The sequence below is a fragment of the Loxodonta africana genome, chromosome 10 (assembly GCF_030014295.1).
Source record: "Loxodonta africana isolate mLoxAfr1 chromosome 10, mLoxAfr1.hap2, whole genome shotgun sequence".
NCBI lineage: Eukaryota > Metazoa > Chordata > Mammalia > Proboscidea > Elephantidae > Loxodonta > Loxodonta africana.
The window spans coordinates 86,340,437-86,362,808 of NC_087351.1; the positions used below are offsets into that span (position 1 = coordinate 86,340,437).

Genomic DNA, 22,372 nt, shown 5'->3' on the forward strand with positions numbered 1-22,372 from the left:
TTGTTCTATAGGGTCACTGTGAGGCGGAATCAACTTGATGGCAATGGGTTTGGTTTTTGATGATTAAAGATTCTGATATCCTATCCAGCAAGTAGCAGTAATAAGCCTAAAGTCCACAGAGTGCACAAATATTTTGAAAGCTTTTCACCATCCTTAATTCACTGAATAACCCCTATGAAGTAGGTAGCAGAAAAATCTGTAAAGGTATTTTTTTTATTACTTTGTGTCATGAAAAGCTTTGAAACTTCTTAGGCCCCAATCACTCTAAATTAAGTATTCTTACATTAAAAAGTATCACTAATGAAAAATGCAGGCAAGAGGAAAGAACATACAAAATTCTAGTAAGGCCAGTAATATCAGGTTAGTGGACTGGAGTCTTGCCCACTTTCACGGTTAGATCACCCCCTTGATTTCTGGGTCTTAAATAAGTTTTGAAATAAGTTTTCTCAAAAAAACTTTTTTGTATCTTTAAGGTCTTAATGGCTGAAGCATTAATTAATGACTGTTGAAGCAAACCCTGAAATTTAACCCTTGGCACACATAACAAAAAAGTTGATTTATCTAATACATACTGAGGTATCCTTGAGAAGTGATGATTTTAAGAAGCAAGAACACTGACAGTGATAGAATTAGATAGTGGTTGTGAATCACTAGGAAAACCAAGTGGCATTTAGCAGAAAAGAAAGCAGTTGTCACACCTTCAGGATAAGTAGAAATGGATCATATCTTATGTAGTGTGGGATAAATTAGAGGCACAGGAAGACTTAGCAGAGGGGTTTCCTCTACCAGCATTTATGTAGGGCTGTGTCTGAGAACCAGCCAAAGGGTCAATTGTTTCTATCCTGTTTCCCCACCCAAGAGTTCCTCTTCCAAATTACTGGAAGATCTTTACATACATTAGCCTTCTCCTCCTCCAAGTTTTCAAGAAAAAGGAAGAATTTTTAGAAAACAGATCTTACACTCTCATTCCAAATAGGCATTTCACAGTTAGTTACCTCAAAAATAGAAGTAGGAAGAGCAAGTGAAAATCTGATTTTAAAGTTACACTAGGAGTCTCTGTATAGCAACTCTGCAGGGACTAAAGGCCCTGCGGACGATTTTAGTTGCAAGGTATTCCAATCCCAGGGAACTGCTAATTATCTGAACAAAGTTGGCAAATGAAGTTAGTCAAGAATAAAAGATCACTCAGGATGGACTGAGTCTGGAACAAACTTGTTTCTAATGGCCCATGGTAGGCATGGCTACCGCAGGTGAGGAAAGAGTGGCATCTTCTTCTTTCCACTGAGAAGTGATGGTCTTTAGCTGAGTATAGAATTGGATGCCCTAAAGAGAACAAAGAAAAAAAGAATTAGTGTACATTCCCCAAGGATTTCATGACTCCTCTTTTCATCACCTTTTGAAAAGTACCCACTTCCCAACTTGAGGAATAGGTACAACCACAATTCAATATCCTGTTCATGAGATAATCCCTGTAAAACTCTTAGCATAATACCTGGCTCACAGCAAGCAGTCAAACCTTAACTATCATTAGTATGTCGAAACTAGAACTTCTAAGCCAAGAGCATCTAAAAGGAAAAATTAAACAACATAATCTGGTAAATTTGTAGGTCATTCTATTCCTAGAGCTGAATGTCATATGCTCTAAAGTCAATAGATTTGACTCAGATCCTGCCTCTACTCCTTAAAGGACTTTAGTTTAACCTTGGGCCTCATCTGTGACATAATGTCCCCCTCACAGCAACGCTGTGAGGAGTAAATGAAATTATGTATAAAAATATCCTAGCAAAGTAACTGCTGCCTAACAAGTGTTAGTTTTCCTTTTCTTCCCATGAAGAAGAAAAAGGAATAAAGGAGTGAAATATATTTTGGGCCATTTAATATATATTAAATCGTCAGTGATAACCACCTCTATGCTAAATTGGAAAATTCAAAATATCCTACAAATAAATCTGAAGTAAAATGTCTGATATTATACAGTCACTTCTAAATCACCTATAACGTGTGAGTCAAAAGCAGTTAAGGATATGGTGGCACAGTGGTAAAAGCACTCTGCTGCTAATCCACAAGCCGCTCCATGGGAGAAAGACGTGGCAGTCCGCTTCTCTAAAGGCTGCAGCCTTGGAAACCCTATGGGGCAGTTGCTATGAGTCGAAATCAACTAGACAGCAATGAGTGATACACACACACACATATATACATACATACACGGGTACATATATGTATATATATATATATATATATCTCCCAGTGCCGTCGAGTCGATTCTGACTCATAGCGACCCTACAGGACAGAGTAGAACTGCCCCATAGAGTTTCCAAGGAGCGCCTGGCAGATTCGAACTGCTGACCCTTTGGTTGCAGCCGTGGCACTTAACCACTACGCTACCGGGGTTGCCTATATGTGTCTCTCTCTATATATATAGAGACACATATATATTGTTGTTAAGTGCTGTCGAGTCCAGTATGAAATACAGCCCAGTCCAGCGCCATCATCATACTCGTTGCTGTTTGAGCCCATTGTTGCAGCCACTGTGTCAATCCATCTTGTCCAGGGTCTTCCTCTTTTTCATTGCTCCTCTACTTTATCAAGCATGATATCCTTCTTCAGGGACTGGTCCCTCCTGATAACATGTCCAAAGTAGTGAGACGAAGTCTTGCCATCCTTGCTTCTAAGAAGCATTCTCGCTGTGCTTCGTCTAAGACAGATTTGTTCATTTCTCTGGAAGTCCATGGTATATGCAGTATTCTTCACCAACACTATAATTCAAATGCATCAATTCTTCATTGGTCTTCCTTATTATTGTCCAGCTTTCACATGCATATGAGGCAACTGAAAATGCCGTGGCTTGGGTCAGGTGCACTTTAATCCTCAGATATATATATATATATATATATATATATACATAATACATTTTTTTAAGTTGTTTGTTTTATGAGAATAGGCTGGAGCAACAGAGAATATATCATGCAGATCTAAACACTGAGAAGATTACCAAGAAATTACTAGCAAGCTAGAAAGATGTTTTAGGAAAAAACACACCAGCTTAATTAAAATATCCTTTCAGAATTATTTGATAAAATCTGGATCATTTGAACACATTAAAAACAACTTTAGAGACTGCTATATACTTTTGACATAAGATACAACTAACTTTTATATTCTATTATGTAAGAATCATTCCTTGTGTTCTTTTCAGAATGCAAAGTAGCAATTTAATTACTTAATGATTTAAGACTTCAAACTGTATGAGGTCAATCCTTTCTTCCAAGAAACCTCACTTAACAGCGTAGTAATAATAGTAATTAGAGTAGTTTAATAGTAATTAAACCAAAAGAAAAAGGGAAGAAAAAACTATTTTAAGCAATGGTTTTACTCTGCTTCCCCTAAAAGAAATGCTTGTTACCAGTATTAAATTAGTCAATTTTGCAAAAACCGTGACTAATACACAAATTGGATAATCAGCTGCAAAATAACCAAGTGCCAACTTCTTAGCCAGTTGGACTGTCATATCTGCTATATAATCCCACTGTTAATTTTTTAATTTATCTATAAAAGGACAAACCTGTATAGAAAACATTTAATTTATTAAGGAAGGCTTGAAATTGGCTGTTCTTCTATGGGACTACAAAGAACTTCCATTAGCTCCTTTGTTCAACAAATGTTAGGGTACCTGTTTTGTGCTAGGTACTACAGATAAGGAAACAATAATTGCAATACAAAAGGCTTCTTCCTGTGGTGTAAAGAGCCCTACACGACTGGGCCTGCCTGCCTCTCTAGCCACATCTCACACTGCTCTCCTCTTCACACGCTCACTGTGCTCCAGCCCATTCCTGCTGTCTGGGCATGCCTAGCTATTCCTGCCTGAGGAGAGCTGCACCTGCTGAAGGACATAATAGTGGCAATTTAATCCTCATAAAGTTGTAAGATATAGGTACTATTGTTATCCTCATTTTATAAGTGAAAAGACTTGATTCACAGAGAAGATACATAACTTCCCCAGGGTCACAACTCTACTAATTCGCCAAGTTGGGATCTGAATGCAGGCAAGGTGCCTTCAGATCTGCCTTGTTTTTCTTGTTCAGTTCTGTATTCATGTTTGGTACAAAGAAGGTACTCAATAAAATTTTTTGTAAACAGATAACTATTACAGGGGAAGTATGTGCAGTGGGAGCACAGGAGGGCATTCCCAACACAAGCACTGAGAAAGGGGGATGCTGGTAGTCACAGATGATTTTGGAGGTGTCCATTCTTTAAAGTGAGACGCATCAGATGACTAGGAATTAGACAAAAGCGGGGAGGCGGGTCACAGGCAGAGGAAATGGCATATACAAAAGCTTGGACTTCCCCATGCTCTTCCCCCAAAACTACACTGCCTTGAGTTATTCAGGAAGAAACAGCTTTGGCAAAATCTTGTTAACTCTGAAATCTTTTCTAGGGTACCTACTGACAACATTGCTGACCTACATATGACCTCACAGAAGCTGCTGGCAGGCCTTTCTTTGCAGAATCCTTACTCCTGAATATGTTCAAGAAAGTTTCTTAGAGAAAAAAAATTTTTTTAAACTTAAAATTACCTGTTTGCCATAGAAATTGGTGTCTCCCCTGAAGGAAGCTCGAGAGCCAGTGAATGAGAACATTGGCAAAGGCACTGGAATGGGGACATTCACACCCACCTAAAGCAGAACAAATCCACATCAAATACTAAGAACTCAAACAAAGGAATTCTCCATTTAGAAGCAAAAGGCATCAGAGAGATCATTTTTAAATGGTTACTTTCTGCTCCATCCTCCACCCCAGGAACTTTTATTCCTCAGGAAGAAAGGAGGCATTGTGGGAGATTAGAGGGGCAATCTTTAAACAAGTTGCGGTGACCAATCACTTGTTTACTGTCTCCCTCAGATAGGAAACAGGAAGCGGCTATAATAATTTCCTACAATTCTGTTCACAAACCTGTCCAACGTCCACCAGGTGTGAATATTTCCGAGCAGTGGCTCCATTGGTGGTGAAGATGGCAGTTCCATTTCCATATGGGTTTTCATTTACAATCTTGATGGCTTCATCCAGTGTGTCTGTCTCCAGAACCAAAAGAACCGGACCAAAAATCTCTTCTTTGTAACATGTCATATTTGGCTGCCAGGAATGATGGATCCAGAAAAGAAGTCAGCTTTTTTTAGATTCTGAGTATAGTACGCTTGTTACTTCACGTATTACCCACCACTTACATGGACAACGTTCACGTTAGCAATCTCTTTTCATCTTAAGCCACCTATAAAAAAAAGTCCTCTCTCTGTGTTCTAACTTCCACACTCCCCATCGTATAAACAACTTGAAATTCCTATTGACTGTGACCACACCCCTTTCCTTCAAGCACTGTTCTTTTAGGTCTCATGACCCATCACTAGTTCTAACACCTGTACAACTTCTACACAAGTTGTTACTGAAAATTTACATGAAGATTCATTTTTATAAATCAAATATATGTTAAACATAGCAGGAGAAATGTTCTGTTCAAAGAAACCCTGTGTAAGTTTTCTGTAACGTAATCCATTTTCATTTACCCCTTGTCTCCCAAATTAGTCTATTCATTTATATTTTGATACCAGGTCACAAGCATTCAAAACATCCTTCACCACAACAGCTAGTCAGCTGTATTTGTTGCTGAGTAAACTTTTCCTCTATGGTCCTGTGGCAGGAGATTTCATAATTTCTACTAACATTACACTCTTTATTATTTGGGAGTTTAATAGGTAAGTGGAGATACATGAATTCCAAAAAAAGCCTCCTAACATCAATTTAGTCATTAATTTTAACTTCTCAAGACTTGCAGAGTTTTGATAAATAAAATTTGACAGATTAATTATTTTTCTTTTGTCACTTTTTGGTCAATATGCAGCAAAGTTTTGGGCACATAGTGGGCATCCAATAAATATTGAGTGGTTGGCATATTGATTAAGATACTGAAATAGCTATAAGCTAGGCAATAAGAGGGCGAGAGAAAAAAGAATTCACATTAAACAAAGCAAGCAACGAAAAGAGTAAAGGGGCAGGGGTTGGTAAACCAAATGTGGCTTGCTGTCTGTTTTGGTACAGCCCATGAACCAAGAATGGTTTTTACATTTTTAAGTGGATGGAAATAGAAGTTATTTCAAGATGTGTAAAATGTATAAGAAATTAGAATTGCAGTGTCCACAAATACAGTTTCATTGGAATACCGCCACATCTCATTTTTTTTTGCCACACTCATTTTTATGGCTGCTTTTGCACTACAGTATCAGATTTGAGTAGTAGTTGTGATACAGACAATATGTCCTGGCAGAGCTGAGAATATTTACAGAAAGTTTGCCAACCCCTGATAATAGTGAAACGAACTCTGGTTGGGAGTTAGGAGGGGGGACTCATTCAGATTTCAGATAAACAGTCTCTGGCCTTTCATGTCTTCATCTATAAATTGAGAGAATGAGATTACATAGCCTCTAAGGTGTCTTTAGCTCTCATTTGAAAAATAAATAATAAAAGTTGCCTATGAGATGATTTTCTCTGTTTGTTCACCTTGACATTTGAGATGATGGTTGGTCCAACAAAGTTGCCATTTTCATAGCCTTTGACTTTAATTTTTCGTCCATCAAGAAGGATGGAAGCTCCCTCCTTGTTTCCACTGTCAATCAGATTACAGACTCGCTCTTTGGCCTGGGGAGTAATCAGAGGGCCAAGATCAGCTCCAGGCTGGTTGCCTGCAAAACGAGAGATTTAAAGTCTTTATTAACATAAATTATGACTATTACAATGATGAATCCAAATGACAAGTACAGAATAAAGAGAAGCAATGGGAAGAATAGACATGACTGTTTCCACTGGCCAAGGCCAATGCTAAAACCAAGGGTTTAGTACCACAGATGCAAAATCTAAAGGAGCTAGGCAGATGATTGATGACCTGCATTGACTCTCAGGTTTTTGGCTCGCTCCACTAGTTCTGTCAGCCACTTCTTGGCTTCTCCAACAAGGATCACTGTCGAAAGAGCCATGCAGCGCTGACCAGCAGCTCCAAATGCTGCCCCAACCAGCTGGTTCAGAGTATTTTCCTTATTGGCATCTGGCATGACTACTCCGTGGTTCTTGGCTCCCTAAGAAAACACAAAAAGTACATGTGTCTTCCTTGGCCAAATACAATTAAGCTAAGAAATTATGCAAAGAATCTGAGGTTTCAAATGAGAATTAAAGGAATTCATCCTCTCTTGCTTTGAGGACAGATTATCATTTTTGATACTGCTGAAGTCTTGGCAGCATTGAGCAAGTTTCTAGTTTACTTTTTCTTCACTTTGCCAGCTGATATGTGTTTATTTACATCAAAACATTCCTCTCCCCTCCTCAAAAAAAGCCCCAATCACATCAGTCAAACTGACAGACTAGATACTGCATCCAAGAACCAAGAAAAACTTCTCTTTCCTGAATTAGATAGGAAAGAATTTGTTGTCTGTTGGAGTTTCCAGTTTTATGAAGAGCAATATAAACAAAGAGATGCCAATAATAACAATGCTGGTAGCTGGCTGCCAGGCAACATAGAATGTAGATCTGAAAATTTCTCAAAAAAAAAAAAGGTTACCAAATTATCTTGCTTCTAAATAGAGCCTCAGAAACTTCTTTTCTATGGAGTATGGAATATGGTCATTTCCACATACACATTTCCAACAGCTCTATGGTTGAGTGCATGGATAGATACCATGTCTTCTACTTTATCCCCTTACACATAATGTTGAACACAGAATATACACAGTTAAGTATATAGTGAACTGGGGCGGGGCGGGGGGGGGTGCTAAAATCAAATTGACCAAAACATATTCAGTCATGAAAGGAAAACACGTATAGTTTCCAAGTCTGTGCTTAGATGGCTAACCTTTCTGCACCATTAGCCAAAGGGTGAGAAAGCTGCAACTGGACTTCAATATCAAAGAATTCTGCCCAATAACAGCTAGCTATGAATTTGGCAAGGAACTAAGAAAAGAACAGTAGAACTATGTAACCAAGTAAACCATGCTCATATATGGGGCTATTTGGCTCTTTCCAGTGCCTTAAATAGCCTGGGCCCTCAGAGAAGATTATAATCTTAATGGTTAGGATACACCTTAAAAGAAGGAAAGATAAAGGGTTAGAAGCACAGTATGAGAAAACAGGACAGGCAGGAAGAAAAAGGCCCAGAACCAGAATCTGGCCACTACTACTGAAGCCCAAAAAATTTAAAACACATTCTTAGGCAGGAATGTGCCCTTTGTTGCCTATATTTGTTGTACATGTACAGGTAAATAAGGTGACTTAGACTATAACCAGGTTCAAGGTTATAGGGTTCAAAAAAGACATTCAGGATGAAAAGGTAATTAAGAAACAATGGCATTACAGTGGGATGAGTGGCCCTTCTGCTGAAGGGTTATTTCTAGGTAATTTGAGCACATATAATAAAGACTGGGGAAAAAAATAAAAAGTCACCATATTGGCTTGAACCCTCTTGCCGTGTCTTGACCCTCTCTCGAAGATGTACTCTCCTGCCTGGTTGGAGCCCACAAAGCTGATTGCTTTGATGTCCGGATGATCACAAATACAATTTACAGCTTTAAGAAGAAAATAAATGATCACCACAAAGGAACAAACAACTATAGCCTTCTTAGCATGGTAAAGTTCCTCTCCCCACTTCTAGTGATTAGAAAAGTTCAGATTTTTGTTTTTCTACCCAGGATTCTCACATGAAGTTCTCTCTTTACTTGCCTCTCTTAAATTCCTTAAATTACAAATTCCATTTAACCCTTCCCTTCCTTATTTTTCTTACTTGCTCTTCCAGAATTTCCACTTGTAACTCTGCAGGCTATAACTCTTATTTTCCTCCAAAATAACAGCCTTTCAATACTTGACCCTTCCTTTTTGTCCTTTAAGAATGTGATATTTCTTGGAGAATCCCTGAGAGTACGGCCCCCAGACACCCTTTTAACTCAGTATTAAAGTTACTCCTGAGACTCACCCTTCAGCCAAAGATCAGACAGGCCCATAAAACAAAACAAGACTAAATGGGCATACCAGCCCAGGGGCAAGGAAGAGAAGACAGGAGGGGACAGGAAAACTGATAATGGGGAACCCAAGATCCAGAAGGTGAGAGTGTTGACATGTCATGGGATTGGCAACCAAACTCACAAAACAATATGTGTATTGTTAAATGAGAAACTAATTTGCTCTGTAAGCCTTCATCTAAAGCACAATAAAAAATATATATACAGGGGCTGTCAGATACTGTTGTACCCTCAATGTGAGAGGCAATATAGCAATAGTGTTTAAAAGCAAGAATTAAGTCAATCTTCTTGGGTACACACAGCCTGGCTTTGACAATTCCTAATAGTGTGACTTTGAGCAAATTAATTTTACTATGCCTCAATTTTCTCGTTCGTAAAATGGAAAAATAATACTACCTACCTATCTCAAAAGGTAGTTGTAAAGATTAAATGACATAATATATGAGAAGCACTAGGAAAGTGCCTGAAACACAAAAGCACTATTTAAGTATTAGCTATTATTATATGAATTAGAAGGCCATAAGTCTCTCTGCGGCCTATAAATCCTCAGAGTTAAATATCCTCATGAATTTTGTCTATATTGAAGTGAAAGCTTTCTCTTTAATCCTACCTGTGTCTAGCCCTAATCCATATTTCTGGTCTCCCAATGTACACTGTTGGGCAAGAAGCTCTGCTATTCCCCAGTTACCTTAGCACACAGAGATGGCGAAATAGTCAACAAACATTACCTTTGAACATGGAGGTCACTTACTAGTGAATCCCTTGCTCCATAGGTTCCTCATCCTAAAACACCCCCACCACCACTCAATACTTTGGTTTTTTGGTAGCCAGATTAACAGCCACATGCAGGAGGGCAGTTACCTTCATGTTGTCCATGGATGATATTCAGTGTTCCATCAGGAGCACCAGAGTCCTGGAGCAACTTAGCAAGAAGCATTGTTGCTCCAGGGACTCGCTCTGATGGTTTCATTAGGAAGGTATTTCCACACACCATGGCCATCGGAAACATCCAAAGGGGGATCATGGCAGGAAAATTGAATGGAGCAATGCCTGCACACACCCCCAGAGGCAGACGGTAGGAATAAAGGTCCATATCTTTGGTGATTGATGGCATGGTCTCTCCCAACAAGAGGGATGTCACACTACAGGCATGCTCAACCACCTCTAGAACAGAGAAGAAGAAATCAGACTACTGGCTCTCTACACTACATGCCATTTAGCTTTGTCAGGCTCTACCTAGCTCTTCAGACAGGGCGTGGCTCAGGCCAATGCCTGAGGGAAGAAACACTGACTTGTCCTTCCATGTGAAGGGGATGTACAAAATTCAATTCTCTAAATAGGAAAACCTCCACACGTCTGTCAGTTTGTCGTACCGTGGGGGCTTGCATGTTGCTGTGATGCTGGAAGCTACGCCACCGGTATTCAAATACCAGCAGGGTTACCCACAGCAGACAGGTTTCAGCTGAGGTTCCAGACTAAGACAGACTAGGAAGAAGGACCTGGAGGTCTACTTCTGAAAAGAATTAGCCAGCGAAAACCTTATGAATAGCAGTAGAACATTGATACAGTGCCAGAAGATGAACCCCTCAGGTCGGAAGGCACTCAAAATATGGATGGATACAGTGGCTGCAGCAATGGGCTTAAGCATAACAACAATTGTGGGGATGGCACAAAACCAGGCAGTGTTTCGTTCTGTTGTACGTGGGGTCACTGTGAGTCGGAGTTGACTCAATGGCACCTAACAATGACGACGACAAATAAGAAAAAGACAGTGAAATGCATATACTTACTAGGAGATCATTTGAGTAAAATAAAGAATGAAGTATAAATCAATCTTACAGATACCTGAGAAGTATTGCCAATTTTCACAAGTATTAAAGATGATATGAAAGGATAGCATTATCTACATAAAGGAAGAAGCAACACACCATTTTGAGATCTTTGCCTCCCATATTCCTTTGTTTCTTCCCAAAGGTTTCTGAACTCCCCCCCACCCCATGGAACTCCCAGCTTACGAAGGCCTCGAAATACATCTCCTTCAGCATCAGCTAGGGTCTTCCCTTGTTCCAAAGTGATTAACCGGGCAATTTCTTTCTAGAGAGAAAACACACAAATAGAAACTAATGCAAGAATGGGCCTCCGTTTAGCTCTCAGGTAGCCAAGCAGAACGAAACTCAGAGAAAAGGCAGTACTGGGGAGAGGTAATGATCAGTGTCTCTCTGTATGGTAGAATTTTTGACTCTGCATGGTAGAGTTAGGGAAAAGCAACTAAAAGGGCTTCTGTGGGAATAACAAGTATCCCCTAGGCACCAATTTGGAAAATTAGACAGTTCAAATTTCTTACCAAGTTTTCTTTAATAAGTTGTTGATAGCGGAGCAGGACCTGCTGACGGCTTAATACTGAAGTGTCTGCCCATGCAGGAAAAGCACGTTTGCAGGACGCAATGGCTGCATCCATTTCAGCCTTGGTGGTTTCAGGGACCCGACCAATTACCTCATTGGTGGCCTGATGGGAAAAAGCAGCACATCATACTTTGCTCCTGCCCCACTTTCTCCATTTTCCATCTAGTCAGAGGCAGCACGGTACACTTCATCACAGACACTCAGGTCCCCACTTTCCCACCATGATCCCAGAATTCTAGGCTAGTCAGTTTGAGTCCCAAAGCAGCTTTGCTTACTGGGTTGTGGATGTCAATCCATTTGTCACTTTTGGATTCAACAAATTTCCCATCAATGAAGAGTTTTACAGTTGACTGAAAAACAAAACAAAACAGAAAACTTTGTATTTGTTAATTGTTTTGCTTATGCTTTTTCCCTTCAGAAAGAGGAAGGAATTAGGATACCTGAATCTTCTGCTCTCTAGAAATGTTACCACTAGGACAAGAGATACACAGCATATCTGGCTATAGTGCATATTAAGATGTAGCCCAAACCTAAACCCACTACCATCGAGTCAATTCTGACTCATAGTAACCCTAAAGGACAAAGTATAACTGCCCCGTAGGGTTTCCAAGTCTGTAAATCTTTACGGATGCAGACTGCCACATCTTTCTCCCATGGAGCAGCTGGTGGGTTCAAAGTGCTGACCTTTTGGTTAGCAGCCAGGCACTTTAACCACTGCACCACCAGAGATCCCCTTAAGATGTGGCAGAACCCCTCAATACTGTGATCTCTCTGAGAATGGGAAATTCCCTACTAATCACACAGTGGAATTTAATTACTAAGAACAGATAAGTAAGCACACATCACTGTGAAGCTTATACTAAAAGAGCAGAAGACTTTGTGTTAACAAAGATTAGCTCTGATGACTTTTTGGCCCAAATGATCTTCTATCGCATTGCCATGAGCACGTATTACATTTATGATCCAAAGATTTTCAAAAATATTCCTATTTATATTTTTCTGAAAAAGTAGCTTGCTTTCATTAAATTTTCAAATGGGTCTGTGAACCATTTGTGTTACAGTGGTGTGTGCTTCCATATAGAAAGGATTTTTTGCCTTAGTCCTTATTTAATAGATTTTGGGTACTGCAAATGGCTTACATACAGTCTATAAAAACAACTCTAAAGATTGTTAAGATGACAACTCTTTGGCAGAGTCAACAAAAGCTCTAGAAGCTATGAAAATGTATCTTTTGACATAGTAATCTTAGAAGGGAAATTTTTCAAAAGAAAAAAACTATATATTGGGTTCCTTCTCAGAAGTCAACCTTTAGTGTCAAATAAACTCACCACTGAAGAGGAAGAGAAGGAGGATAATGGATACCAGATAGAGTTCACCTTGGAAGAAACCTATGAGGTAGAAGAATGATTATTTTGATAAATGAGAACAGGAAATTATTAAAAACTTAGTGAACGGCTACTGTAGACTAAATATCATACTAGTTACTATGGATATATGAGAAAGGACTTGGTGTTTGCTTTTAAGGACTATATAGTCTTAAAGAGAATAATAAACCATAGTGATTGTTGTTAGCTGCCATTGAGTTGCCCTCTTATTCATGGCGACCCCATCTGTTACAGAGTTTGACTGCTCCATAGGGTTTTCTTGTCTGGTGCAAATGGTTAAGTGTTCAACTACTAAACAAAAAGTTGGTGGTTTGAACCTATGCAGAGAGACACCTCGGAAGACAGACCTGGTGATCTGCTTCTGAAGGGTCACAGCCTTGAAAACCCTATGGAGCAGTTCAACCCTGCAAACACAGGGCTGTCATGAAGTTCACCAGGCCTTTTCTTCTGTGGAGCAGCTGGGTGGGTTCCGTCAACCTTAGGGTTGGCAGCTGATCGCAAACCGCTAGTGCCACCCAGCCTTGTTAAACTAGCTAATGTCCTCAATTTCTAGGACAGTCCTGATTTAAAACAATTTTTGTCATCAGATCATATTTTCCTATTTTTTGGTTTAGAAAACGTAGTCAGCATAAATTTAACAATATGAAAACACTCAGCATGTAGTGTCTAACACTAGGTTTTGAATATAATGTAGTATATAAGCAAGTGTCAAATATAAGTTAAATATACTCATACAAATACTTGAACATGAATGTTCATAGCAGCTTTATTTGTAATAGCTCAAAACTTGGAAACAATCCAAATGCCCACCAATGAATGGGTGAATGGGGAAACTAATTGTGGAATACTACTCAGCAATAAAGAGAAATGAACTATTGATATATATAACATAATATATATAATTACGCTGAGTGAAAGAAGTCAGACATAAAAGAAACACATACTTTTTGACTCCATTTATATAAAACTAGAAAATGTAAACTATTCTACAGTGTCAGAAAGCAGATGAGTAGTTGACTGTAGATGGCGGGGAAGGTAATAAGGAGGGGTGGGAGGGAAACTTTTGGAGTGATGGATATGTTCACCATGGTGTGATGTTTTCACAAATTTATACAAATGTTAAGACTTATCAAATTGTACACGTTAAATAGGTACAGTTTATGTTGATCATATTCCAAAAAAGCTGGTAAAAAATGCTACATATACCTTATAGGAAAAACAAGATATCCTATAGGTAACATTTGATGGGTACAGTCGGCAAATGGGAGGGGAGGTCAGTTACAGTAAGGTAACTCTCAAACTGTAAGATTCTAAAAAAATAGTTTGTATATATGTTATGGAAGGGGATTTTAGGAATATTTAAGTCTAATCAAAGTGAAACACTCAGAAACCCATTGAACCAGTTGCTGTTGAGTAGATTCCAACTCATGGCGCCTCCATGTATTTCAAAGTACAACTGTGCTCCATAGGATTTTCAATGGCTAATTTTTTGGAAGTAGATCACCAGGCCTTTCTTCCAAGGCACCTCAGGGTAGACTCCAACCATCAATCTTTTTGTTAGCAACCAAGCGCATTAACCATTTGCATCATCAGGGACTCCGAAATACTTAAAACTGGGAGGTAAAAGAAAGATGCTTATCTGAAGGGAGACTGTGTTAACCAAAGGGTTTAGTGCTGCATGAAGTGCAAAAATTTGTTTGAGTTCCTCCAGCACCGTCCAGTGGAAGGGGTGCTGGTCCCTGGACCAGCAGACAATCCTTGTAGTCTGCTTCCTCTCCTATTCCCCACAAAAGCTATTCCAAATTATCAACCTTTTCCTGGAACCCACCATGTCTTAGTTACAGCCACATTCCTAATATCAACACAATACTTGTCAAGTCGATTCTGACTCATAACAACCGTACAGGACAGAGTAGGACCCTCCCATAAGGTTTCTAAGGAGCGGCTGGTGAATTCAAACTGTTGACCTTTTGGTTAGCAGCCAAGTTCTTAACCACTGCGCCACCAGGGCTCTGTAGTACATAGTGGTGTTCAATAAATATCTCCTGAACAAATGAGCCACTGGGCAGCAACATGGCCTGACTGGCCCTCACACTGGCCCAGGTTAGGTGTCTCTTTTTTGTATTCCCATAGCAGCCTATAGTTCTGTGTCAGTTTATCTGTGTTGTAATTGCCTGGTTACTTGCCTGTTTCCCAAGTCCCAACAAGACTGTATATTCCTGAGTGTAGGCCCTGCATCTGTCTTGTTCACCTACTTTTCAGAGTTATTGTGATCGACTGTCCACATATAGAAAGCCAGCTAGCACATAGTTGGTCCTTATTAAATGCTATTGTTATTATTATTATATTTTTGTATTATTATGAATACTTAACTATTTGCTGTCCTTGCTGTTTCAAACTTATCAATTCTCTTAAAACTTCAACTCTGCTACTTCCCCTCACTCTCAGGTGACCTGGTTTTTCCCTCTTCAGAGAAAACAGAAACCCTCATATGAGAACTCCTTCAACTTCCTACTTAGCAAACCTACAAAACTGACCTGCACCTATAGCCATGCTTTTCTCTTTCCCTCCTCTTCTAAAGGAGAAGGTATCTAGCAACCTCCGCGAAGACAAAGTGACTGGAACTGAGAGGTGCACAATGAATGCAGAAGTGCCTGTCCTTTCATCTAAGGCTAATCTCTGCACTTGTGCTTTGAAGCCATTCCTTCCTGCTGTCTCTGACACTTCCATCAATTACCCCCCCCATTCCTGTGCTTTAAACCTCTCCCCATCCGACAGCTCCTTTATTACCATATGTACACTAAAAAAAAAAAAATCCTTTTTCTTCCCAAACCCATGCTCCCTTCCACTCTCCTTCTCTTAACAGCCAAACTTCTTGAAAGGGTTCTCTATACTATCTTTATTTCCTCAGTTCCCACTCACTCTTCAATCTATCGCAGCCTTCATGAACCAGTACCAATGACTTCCATGCACCCTTGGATTTGACCTCTCAGCAGAGGTGACATGCTTAATTATGCCCTCCTTCTTGAACCCCTGTTGTCACTTGTCTTCTGTGATGCCCTGTATCTCTCCTACCTTTGGCTATTTTTTCTCAGCCTCTTTGCTAACTCATCGTTCTCTACAAGGCCATTAGCTGTTCAAACCCTTCAAGGCTTCATCCTAGACCTTCCTTTCTTCTCACTTCCACATACTTTGCCTGGGTGATTTCATCTACTCCTATGGCTTACTTATCTAGATCCTGATGATGCCCTCACGATGTAGTCCTTAGCTGGAATCTTTCTCTTCAAGTAATGCCATGTAACAAATTGCCTTGACTACATCTCTACTTGGATGTTCCATAGGCACCTGTCAAAAAGCTCCCCTCTTCATCTTCCTTCCACCAATCTGTCTACCTTTCAGCAAATGGGGCCACTATTCATCTAGCTGCCCAAATACAAACCTGGGTGTGATCTCATCTCCTCCTTCTCTACCCACAGCATATAAAACAGCAAGTCCTGGCAATCTCTCCTTCTTAGACATCTTCAGAATACATCCCCCTTTGTCTAGCCCTCCTCTCATCACCCCAGCCTATCCTATCACTATCTCTCACCTGGGACATCCTAACAGGACTCCCAGCCTCCAATCTTAAACCGTCTGAATCTAGCCAGAGGGGCTTGCTAAAACAGAAATCTGATCAGATCAGTTCCCTGTTTAAAACCCTGCAATGGCCTCCCATTACCTTTAGGATAAAGACTAATCTCCTCAATATCGCGTATAAGACCCTGTCTTTACTTCTCCAGTTTGACAGTTTGCCACTCTCCTCCTTGCTCTCTATGCTGCAGCCATTCTGAACATGCTTTGTGCTCTCATTGCTTCTGCACATGCTGTTCCCTCTGCCTGGGATTATTTCATTCCCACTGGCTTGGCTTACTCCTATTCCTTTAGGTTCCCATTTAGCCATCACTTTCCCCAGGAAGTGTCAACCTCAGGTCTGAGCTAAGTACCTAACTGTGGAGTTCACAAAACACCCTGAATTCCTCTATTGCTCATACCACTACACGGTTGTGTCCTCAGCCCTTGGCACAGTTCCTGGAATACAGTAAGTACTCATTAATATTTTGTGAGGTAAAGGGGTGAGTCCTCATCAAGCCACCTTTTGATATTAATTTTGCTTCACTCTCTTATAAGGTAGAAAATACAGTCATGTGTCACCTTAACGGCCACGATAAATTCTGTGAAATGGAATGTTACGTGATTTGGACGTTGTGCGAACACCATAATACAAGCAGTCCCTGAGTTACAAATGTCTGACTTATGGACAACTCATACTTAAGAATGGACTGCCATAAAGGCTGTTATATTAAAAATTCAAGTTAAATATAATGGTTCATAATAATGAACGCATGCACTACTTTGTGATGCTCATGAAAACATTATATGGTTTGGAAGTGTTTAAGTATTTTATATGCATAACCCATTGCTGTCAAGTCTATTCTGACTCATAGTGACCCTATAAGACAGAGTACAACTGCCTCATAGGGTTTCCTCAGAATGACTGGTGGATTCCAACAGCCAACTGAACTGCCGACCTTTTGGTTAGCAGTTGAATGCTTAACCACTATAGGGCTCCTTTATATGTAAACCAAACCAAAACCAAACCCGTTGTGGTCGAGTTGATTCCAACTTATAGTGACCCTATAGGACAGGGTAGAACTGCCCCATATGGTTTCCAAGGAGTGGCCGGTGGATTCGAACTGCCGACCTTTTGGTTAGCAGCCATAGCTCTTAACCATTACCCCACCAGCGTTTCCTTCATATGTAGAGAAGGGTAACACATATACTGTTTACTAAGACAAACATTTGACTTACTGATGCTAAATAAAAACCGTATGTACCTGTTTCGACTTACCTACAAACTCAGCTTGGGGACTGGCTGTATGTAACTGTATTACAACCAGTGGGGCCATGGATGTGTATGTGGTTGGACAGTGCCCAAATGGACATTATGCAGTGCATGACTGTACAACGATCAGCCAACTTGTGCAGTCTACATTTATTTTTATTTTTTTTTCTTACACACAACCTCTGCACTGTCAAGAGGGCATAAAAGGCACTGTATCTGGTATACTAGAACATAATCACAGAGTTTTTGATGGGTTAGATTGCCTATCTTTTCTTCATTTCCCAAGAAACACTCTTCATTATCATTGTTGCTGAAGAAAATATCCTATGCCCAGATGCATCAAACTTTTTGCTCTCTAGATGTTTATTTCATACTTGCTATTTCCTTTATCAGGAACTCCTGTTTCTCCTTGGCTAATGGTCTACTAGTCTTATAAGACTCAGCCCTAGAGCCAACCCCTTTTGAAAACTTTTCCAGAATTTGGTCCAGGGTGAGCGTGGGGCATTCTCTCTATGTTCCTATAGCACTCTTAGCACCCCTATTTTTCGCACTTATTGCATTACAATAGGGGAGCTTTCAGTGAATATTTTACTTACCTCTCCTTTCCCAAAGCCTGAGACAGTACCTGATACAGAAAGAGATACCAAGATTTAAGTCCTGAATTCTCAGCTCTATTAATAACAAGTCAGGTGACCTTGAGTGATCATAAGTGTCAGGAAATTTACTTAGTATATTTATTAATTCTAATCCTTAGTTACCTGCAAAGTGGTAGAGCTGGGATAGTATGACTATACTCCTCAGTATGACTGTGAAGCTGTGTTCTTTCCACCATATCACTAAGGCAAGTCATTGAGTCTCTTTAAGACTGGTTTTGTTACCTCTGAGTGGGAGTGATAATATCCCAAGGAGCAAAGGTTCTAGGTAAATTTTACCAGCCACCTTAACAAAGAAGATAAACTGAATACTTAAAATAACTGAAAACATGTACTCTCTCCTTGATTCTTTTAATAAAAAAAAAAAATTTTTTTTTTAATAGTCCCCTAATATTCATGGCTCCCAGAATCTAGACTATCCTCTATCCAAGTTTCCTGATACTGCAACTCCTAGTTGCAAAGGATTACTATTTCTGTTCTTTTCTTTTCCAGGTCATTTCAGAAGTTTCTTCAAATGAATCGAAAAGCAATGTCTGTTTCTGAAATAAAGTACGTGGGTAGGGAGAATCTTCTTGATGCAAAGTACAAAATACCTACTTGAAGCTCTCAGTGACTCATTGTGATGGAGAGGGGGCAAAGCAAAAAAGCCAATTTCAGGAAAAGATTTCAAGGAGGGGTTGGTAGTGGAAAATATAAGGTGGGAAATTTGTTTCTCTACTACTAAACAAGGACACTCTAAAAAAAATAAAAACAAAACAAAACACCAAACCCACTGCCATCAAGTTGATTCGAACTCATAGCAACACCATAGGACACAGTAGAACTGCCCCGTAGGGTGTCCAAGGAGCGGCTGGTGGATTCAAACTGCCTACCTTTTAGTTAGCAGCTGAGCTTTTAACCACTGCACCACCAGGGCTCCAAAAAAAAAAATTAGGAAAAAAAATCACAGCAAGAAATATATGAGCGGAGCCAGATCACCAGATAAACCCCTGCAACCCACTTTTCCATGGTGTCACGTTAAAGAGCACATTTAAACATGAACCTTTGCTGACTCTGTCAAGAATCTTAAAAATGCAATCGTTTCTGCAGTAGAATTCACTGAAACCTGGGGCAAGGGTCACAGAATGAACTTTCAATCTTCTAGAAGTGTACACTACGTACCTGGTGGGTGCACCGAAAGAGATGAGAACAAGAGTGAAGGCAGGGAGGGGCGGGGCCAGAGAAGCGGAGGCTCCGCTGTAAAGCGGCGAGGCCGGGGGTGATAGCCCAGGGGTGACGGCCCAGGGGGTGATGGGCCAGGGGTGTTGGCCCAGGGCTGGATCTGGGACGAGGGAGGGTACAAAGTGAGGGGTGGGGAGGACAGGGCCGTACGGGTCGGGTGTGAACTCCAGGGTCAGTCAAGAGGGGTCTCGGCCAGGAAAACGGTCCCACCCGAGGTTGGCTTAGAGCGTGCGCGGAAAGGATCCAATTCCTAGCTTCGCGATCCCTCGGCGCCACCCTCACTCGCCTGCAGGATCCGGGCCCGCACTGCTGCCGCTGCTATCACTGCCGCCATGGCTCCTCGCCGCCTCTTCGCCACTACTGCCTCAGAGGTCCCCAGAAGCGCCGCCGCTGCCAGGACCCGCCCCTCCATCCTGCCGGACCTCTTCATTTGCAGAGAAGACCATTCCCCTTAGCCAATCACTCGCCCTCAATCCCAGTCCTGGGGATGTGTGATTGGCAGAAGTGGAAGAGCTCTTGCCCCCTCCCACCTCAGCAAATTCTATTGGCGGATGTAGGGAAGACGCCCCCCTGACTTGGGTGCTCTAAATTGAAGACACAAGGAGACGCCCCCTAACCCGGAACTCCGATTGGCCACAGGCATGACCACGGGCCGCCCCTCCCCTCACTGAGGAAGGTAAATAAGATCTTCCAAGAACTTTGTAGTCGCCCCTCCTCAACAACAGCGTTAGGGGGTGTGGCTAGCACCGAGGGGGCGGGGCTAGGCAAAGATCGCCCAACGCGGCGGCGAAACAAGACCCGGCCGCGAGTTGGGGATAGGGTTCCCCGTTCGGGGCGGGGCTTGGGGACTCCGGCTTTCCCGCCGACGGTTGGCCACGTCACGTGACATGGGTTGGAAGATGGCGTCTCCCACAGACGGTAAGAGCCGGCTTAGAGTCTCCGCCTGCCACCTACCTCTTTCTTTGCTCCTGAGAATTTCCACTGTCCGTCTGCCCTTAGAATTTACACTTCTTTCTTGGGCCCCTCTCTTTTCCTTTACTACTTCTTTTCCTTGGGATGCGTCCCTTTCGTCAGCTCGCCGGTTCTTCACCGAGGCTCCAGAGGTGCCAGTTTCCCCGCAGAAGGGCGGGGTCGGTCCGGCTCTCCATTAGCTCTATGCGGGGGAGGCTGAGGGCCGAGGAGAGGTACCTTTTACTGTAGTTTTCTCGGGGCACCCCTTTGAAGGGTCGGTTCTCTTCTCATTGAGCATCCCGAGTGGGGTTGGTAGCTGACCTCATCCCGGGACTGAGTCCCAAAAGAGAAACGTGATTCTCTCCCGTTCCCTCAGATTGGGACGGTTGCCCCGGTGGCGAGAAAAGCCGGGGACCTTCTTGGCCCCTCGCCATGAAAGTCCTGAGGAGAATGCGAATTGAGCTATTTGGTGTGGTTTTGCACACGTCGCAGCCTCTCTTCATCTGTAGGTATTATTGGTTCCTCACGCCGAGTAAATGAACAGTTGTTTCTGCTTATGTGTTGTCTAAGATGCAGGTCATCTCAGGTAGCAGTTTTGTGGTTTTTTCATACCCACATGCTTTTGCGTTGGTTCTGCTTAAGAGAGTTAGGGTCTTGCAGTGATTTGTTGTTGTTGTCGAAAATATACGCAACAACACGTATACCAATTCAGCAATTTCAACATGGACAGTTCAGTGACACCGATTACATTCTTCAAATTGTGCAGCCGTTCTCACCCTCCTTTTCTGAATTGTCCCTCCTACACTTATGTAAATTCACGTTCTTGCAGAGATTTTTAACTCACTTCATTTTTGCTTTTACCGCCGATTTCACTGAGATGTAGTTTTTCCCTCTCTCACAAACACATTGTGTTTGGAAGGAATCTTGGAAGTTCATGATATTAAGAATGAGAAAATTGAGGCCAGGAGAGAAAGTATATCGGGTATTTACAATATGAAAGGCACAATGTTAGATTCTTTGGGAGACAAAAAAGATGAACGAAACATGTAAACACTTTTTCAGTTTCAGGTGTCATCGTAGATGTCCCTTCTCAGAGAGGTTTTCCTAGACCGCAGTATGTGGAGTTGCCCCTCTCCACCATTATTCAGCACCTCAGTATACTTCATCCTTCATTGTCAACATAGTTACTCTGTTAATTTTCCTCTTTCTCGCTGGATTATAAATGACAACTCAGTTTTATTCACAGTGGTATCCCAGGGTTTTTAGCACAGTGCTTGGCAGTCAGTAAGCCTTCAATTGATACTTATTGAATGATTATATGTATGCATAAATAATACATTACCTGGTGGAAAATCGTATGTTTTTGAGCACAGGTACCTATGGTATAAGAAATTATGGGTCAGAAGAGAATCTCCTGCCTGGATGCTCTCTTGCTAAAATGTCTTTCTTTTCCCAGAAAAGAGAGGCATTTAAAAAGTCAGCTAAGCGATAGAAGTAGAAATAATTGCTGTTAAAATTTTTAGTTTATTACTGCCTTGTTTTTATACATTTTTGAGATTTCAGAGCTGTGTCCCTTTTTTGATAATTCCCTGTCTTAATTTTTTTCTTTCTTAGGCCAGGAAGAGTATTTGAAATTTTTTTTTCCCCCTTTGGTCATCCAACCATCTCTGTGGTTACTTGATTTTTACAAGTTTCCATTCTGATTTCTTACAGAATTCCACCTTTTTCAGCCCTTTTCTTTTTAATCTGACAACATCAAGTTGAACACTTTGAATTTAAATTCTGCTTCTAAATAAGCATTGCGTCAAAAAAAATCCAACTGCCTAG

At 41.1% G+C, this 22,372-nt stretch overlaps 3 protein-coding genes across 5 annotated transcripts in view; 2 read left to right on the plus strand and 1 right to left on the minus strand.

The window, feature by feature from the left end:
* BBOF1 (basal body orientation factor 1) overlaps positions 1-4,580 on the plus strand; it is a 47,168-nt gene extending 42,588 nt beyond the window's left edge. For both annotated transcript variants that reach the window (XM_064292737.1, XM_064292738.1), the window contains exon 12: positions 4,436-4,580. In XM_064292737.1, coding sequence (XP_064148807.1) covers positions 4,436-4,447 — 12 coding nt within the window. In that variant the 3' untranslated portion in view covers positions 4,448-4,580. The remainder of the gene's footprint in view (positions 1-4,435) is intronic.
* On the minus strand, positions 938-20,005 carry ALDH6A1 (aldehyde dehydrogenase 6 family member A1). Its single transcript, XM_023546355.2, has 12 exons — positions 19,881-20,005; positions 12,782-12,841; positions 11,729-11,803; positions 11,395-11,556; positions 11,066-11,144; positions 9,912-10,214; positions 8,479-8,600; positions 6,932-7,121; positions 6,550-6,731; positions 4,951-5,130; positions 4,575-4,673; positions 938-1,323 (listed from the first exon to the last, which is right to left on the minus strand). The coding sequence occupies exons 1-12, from the start codon at positions 19,926-19,928 to the stop codon at positions 1,219-1,221; spliced, it is 1,605 nt and encodes a 534-aa protein (XP_023402123.2). The 5' UTR covers positions 19,929-20,005; the 3' UTR covers positions 938-1,218.
* The window catches only part of LIN52 (lin-52 DREAM MuvB core complex component), a 129,972-nt gene continuing 127,593 nt past the window's right edge, over positions 19,994-22,372 (plus strand). The window contains exon 1 of one of the 2 annotated variants that reach the window (XM_064292740.1): positions 19,994-20,512. In XM_064292740.1, coding sequence (XP_064148810.1) covers positions 20,482-20,512 — 31 coding nt within the window. In that variant the 5' untranslated portion in view covers positions 19,994-20,481. The remainder of the gene's footprint in view (positions 20,513-22,372) is intronic. The other variant, XM_010588741.3, reaches the window with a different exon arrangement.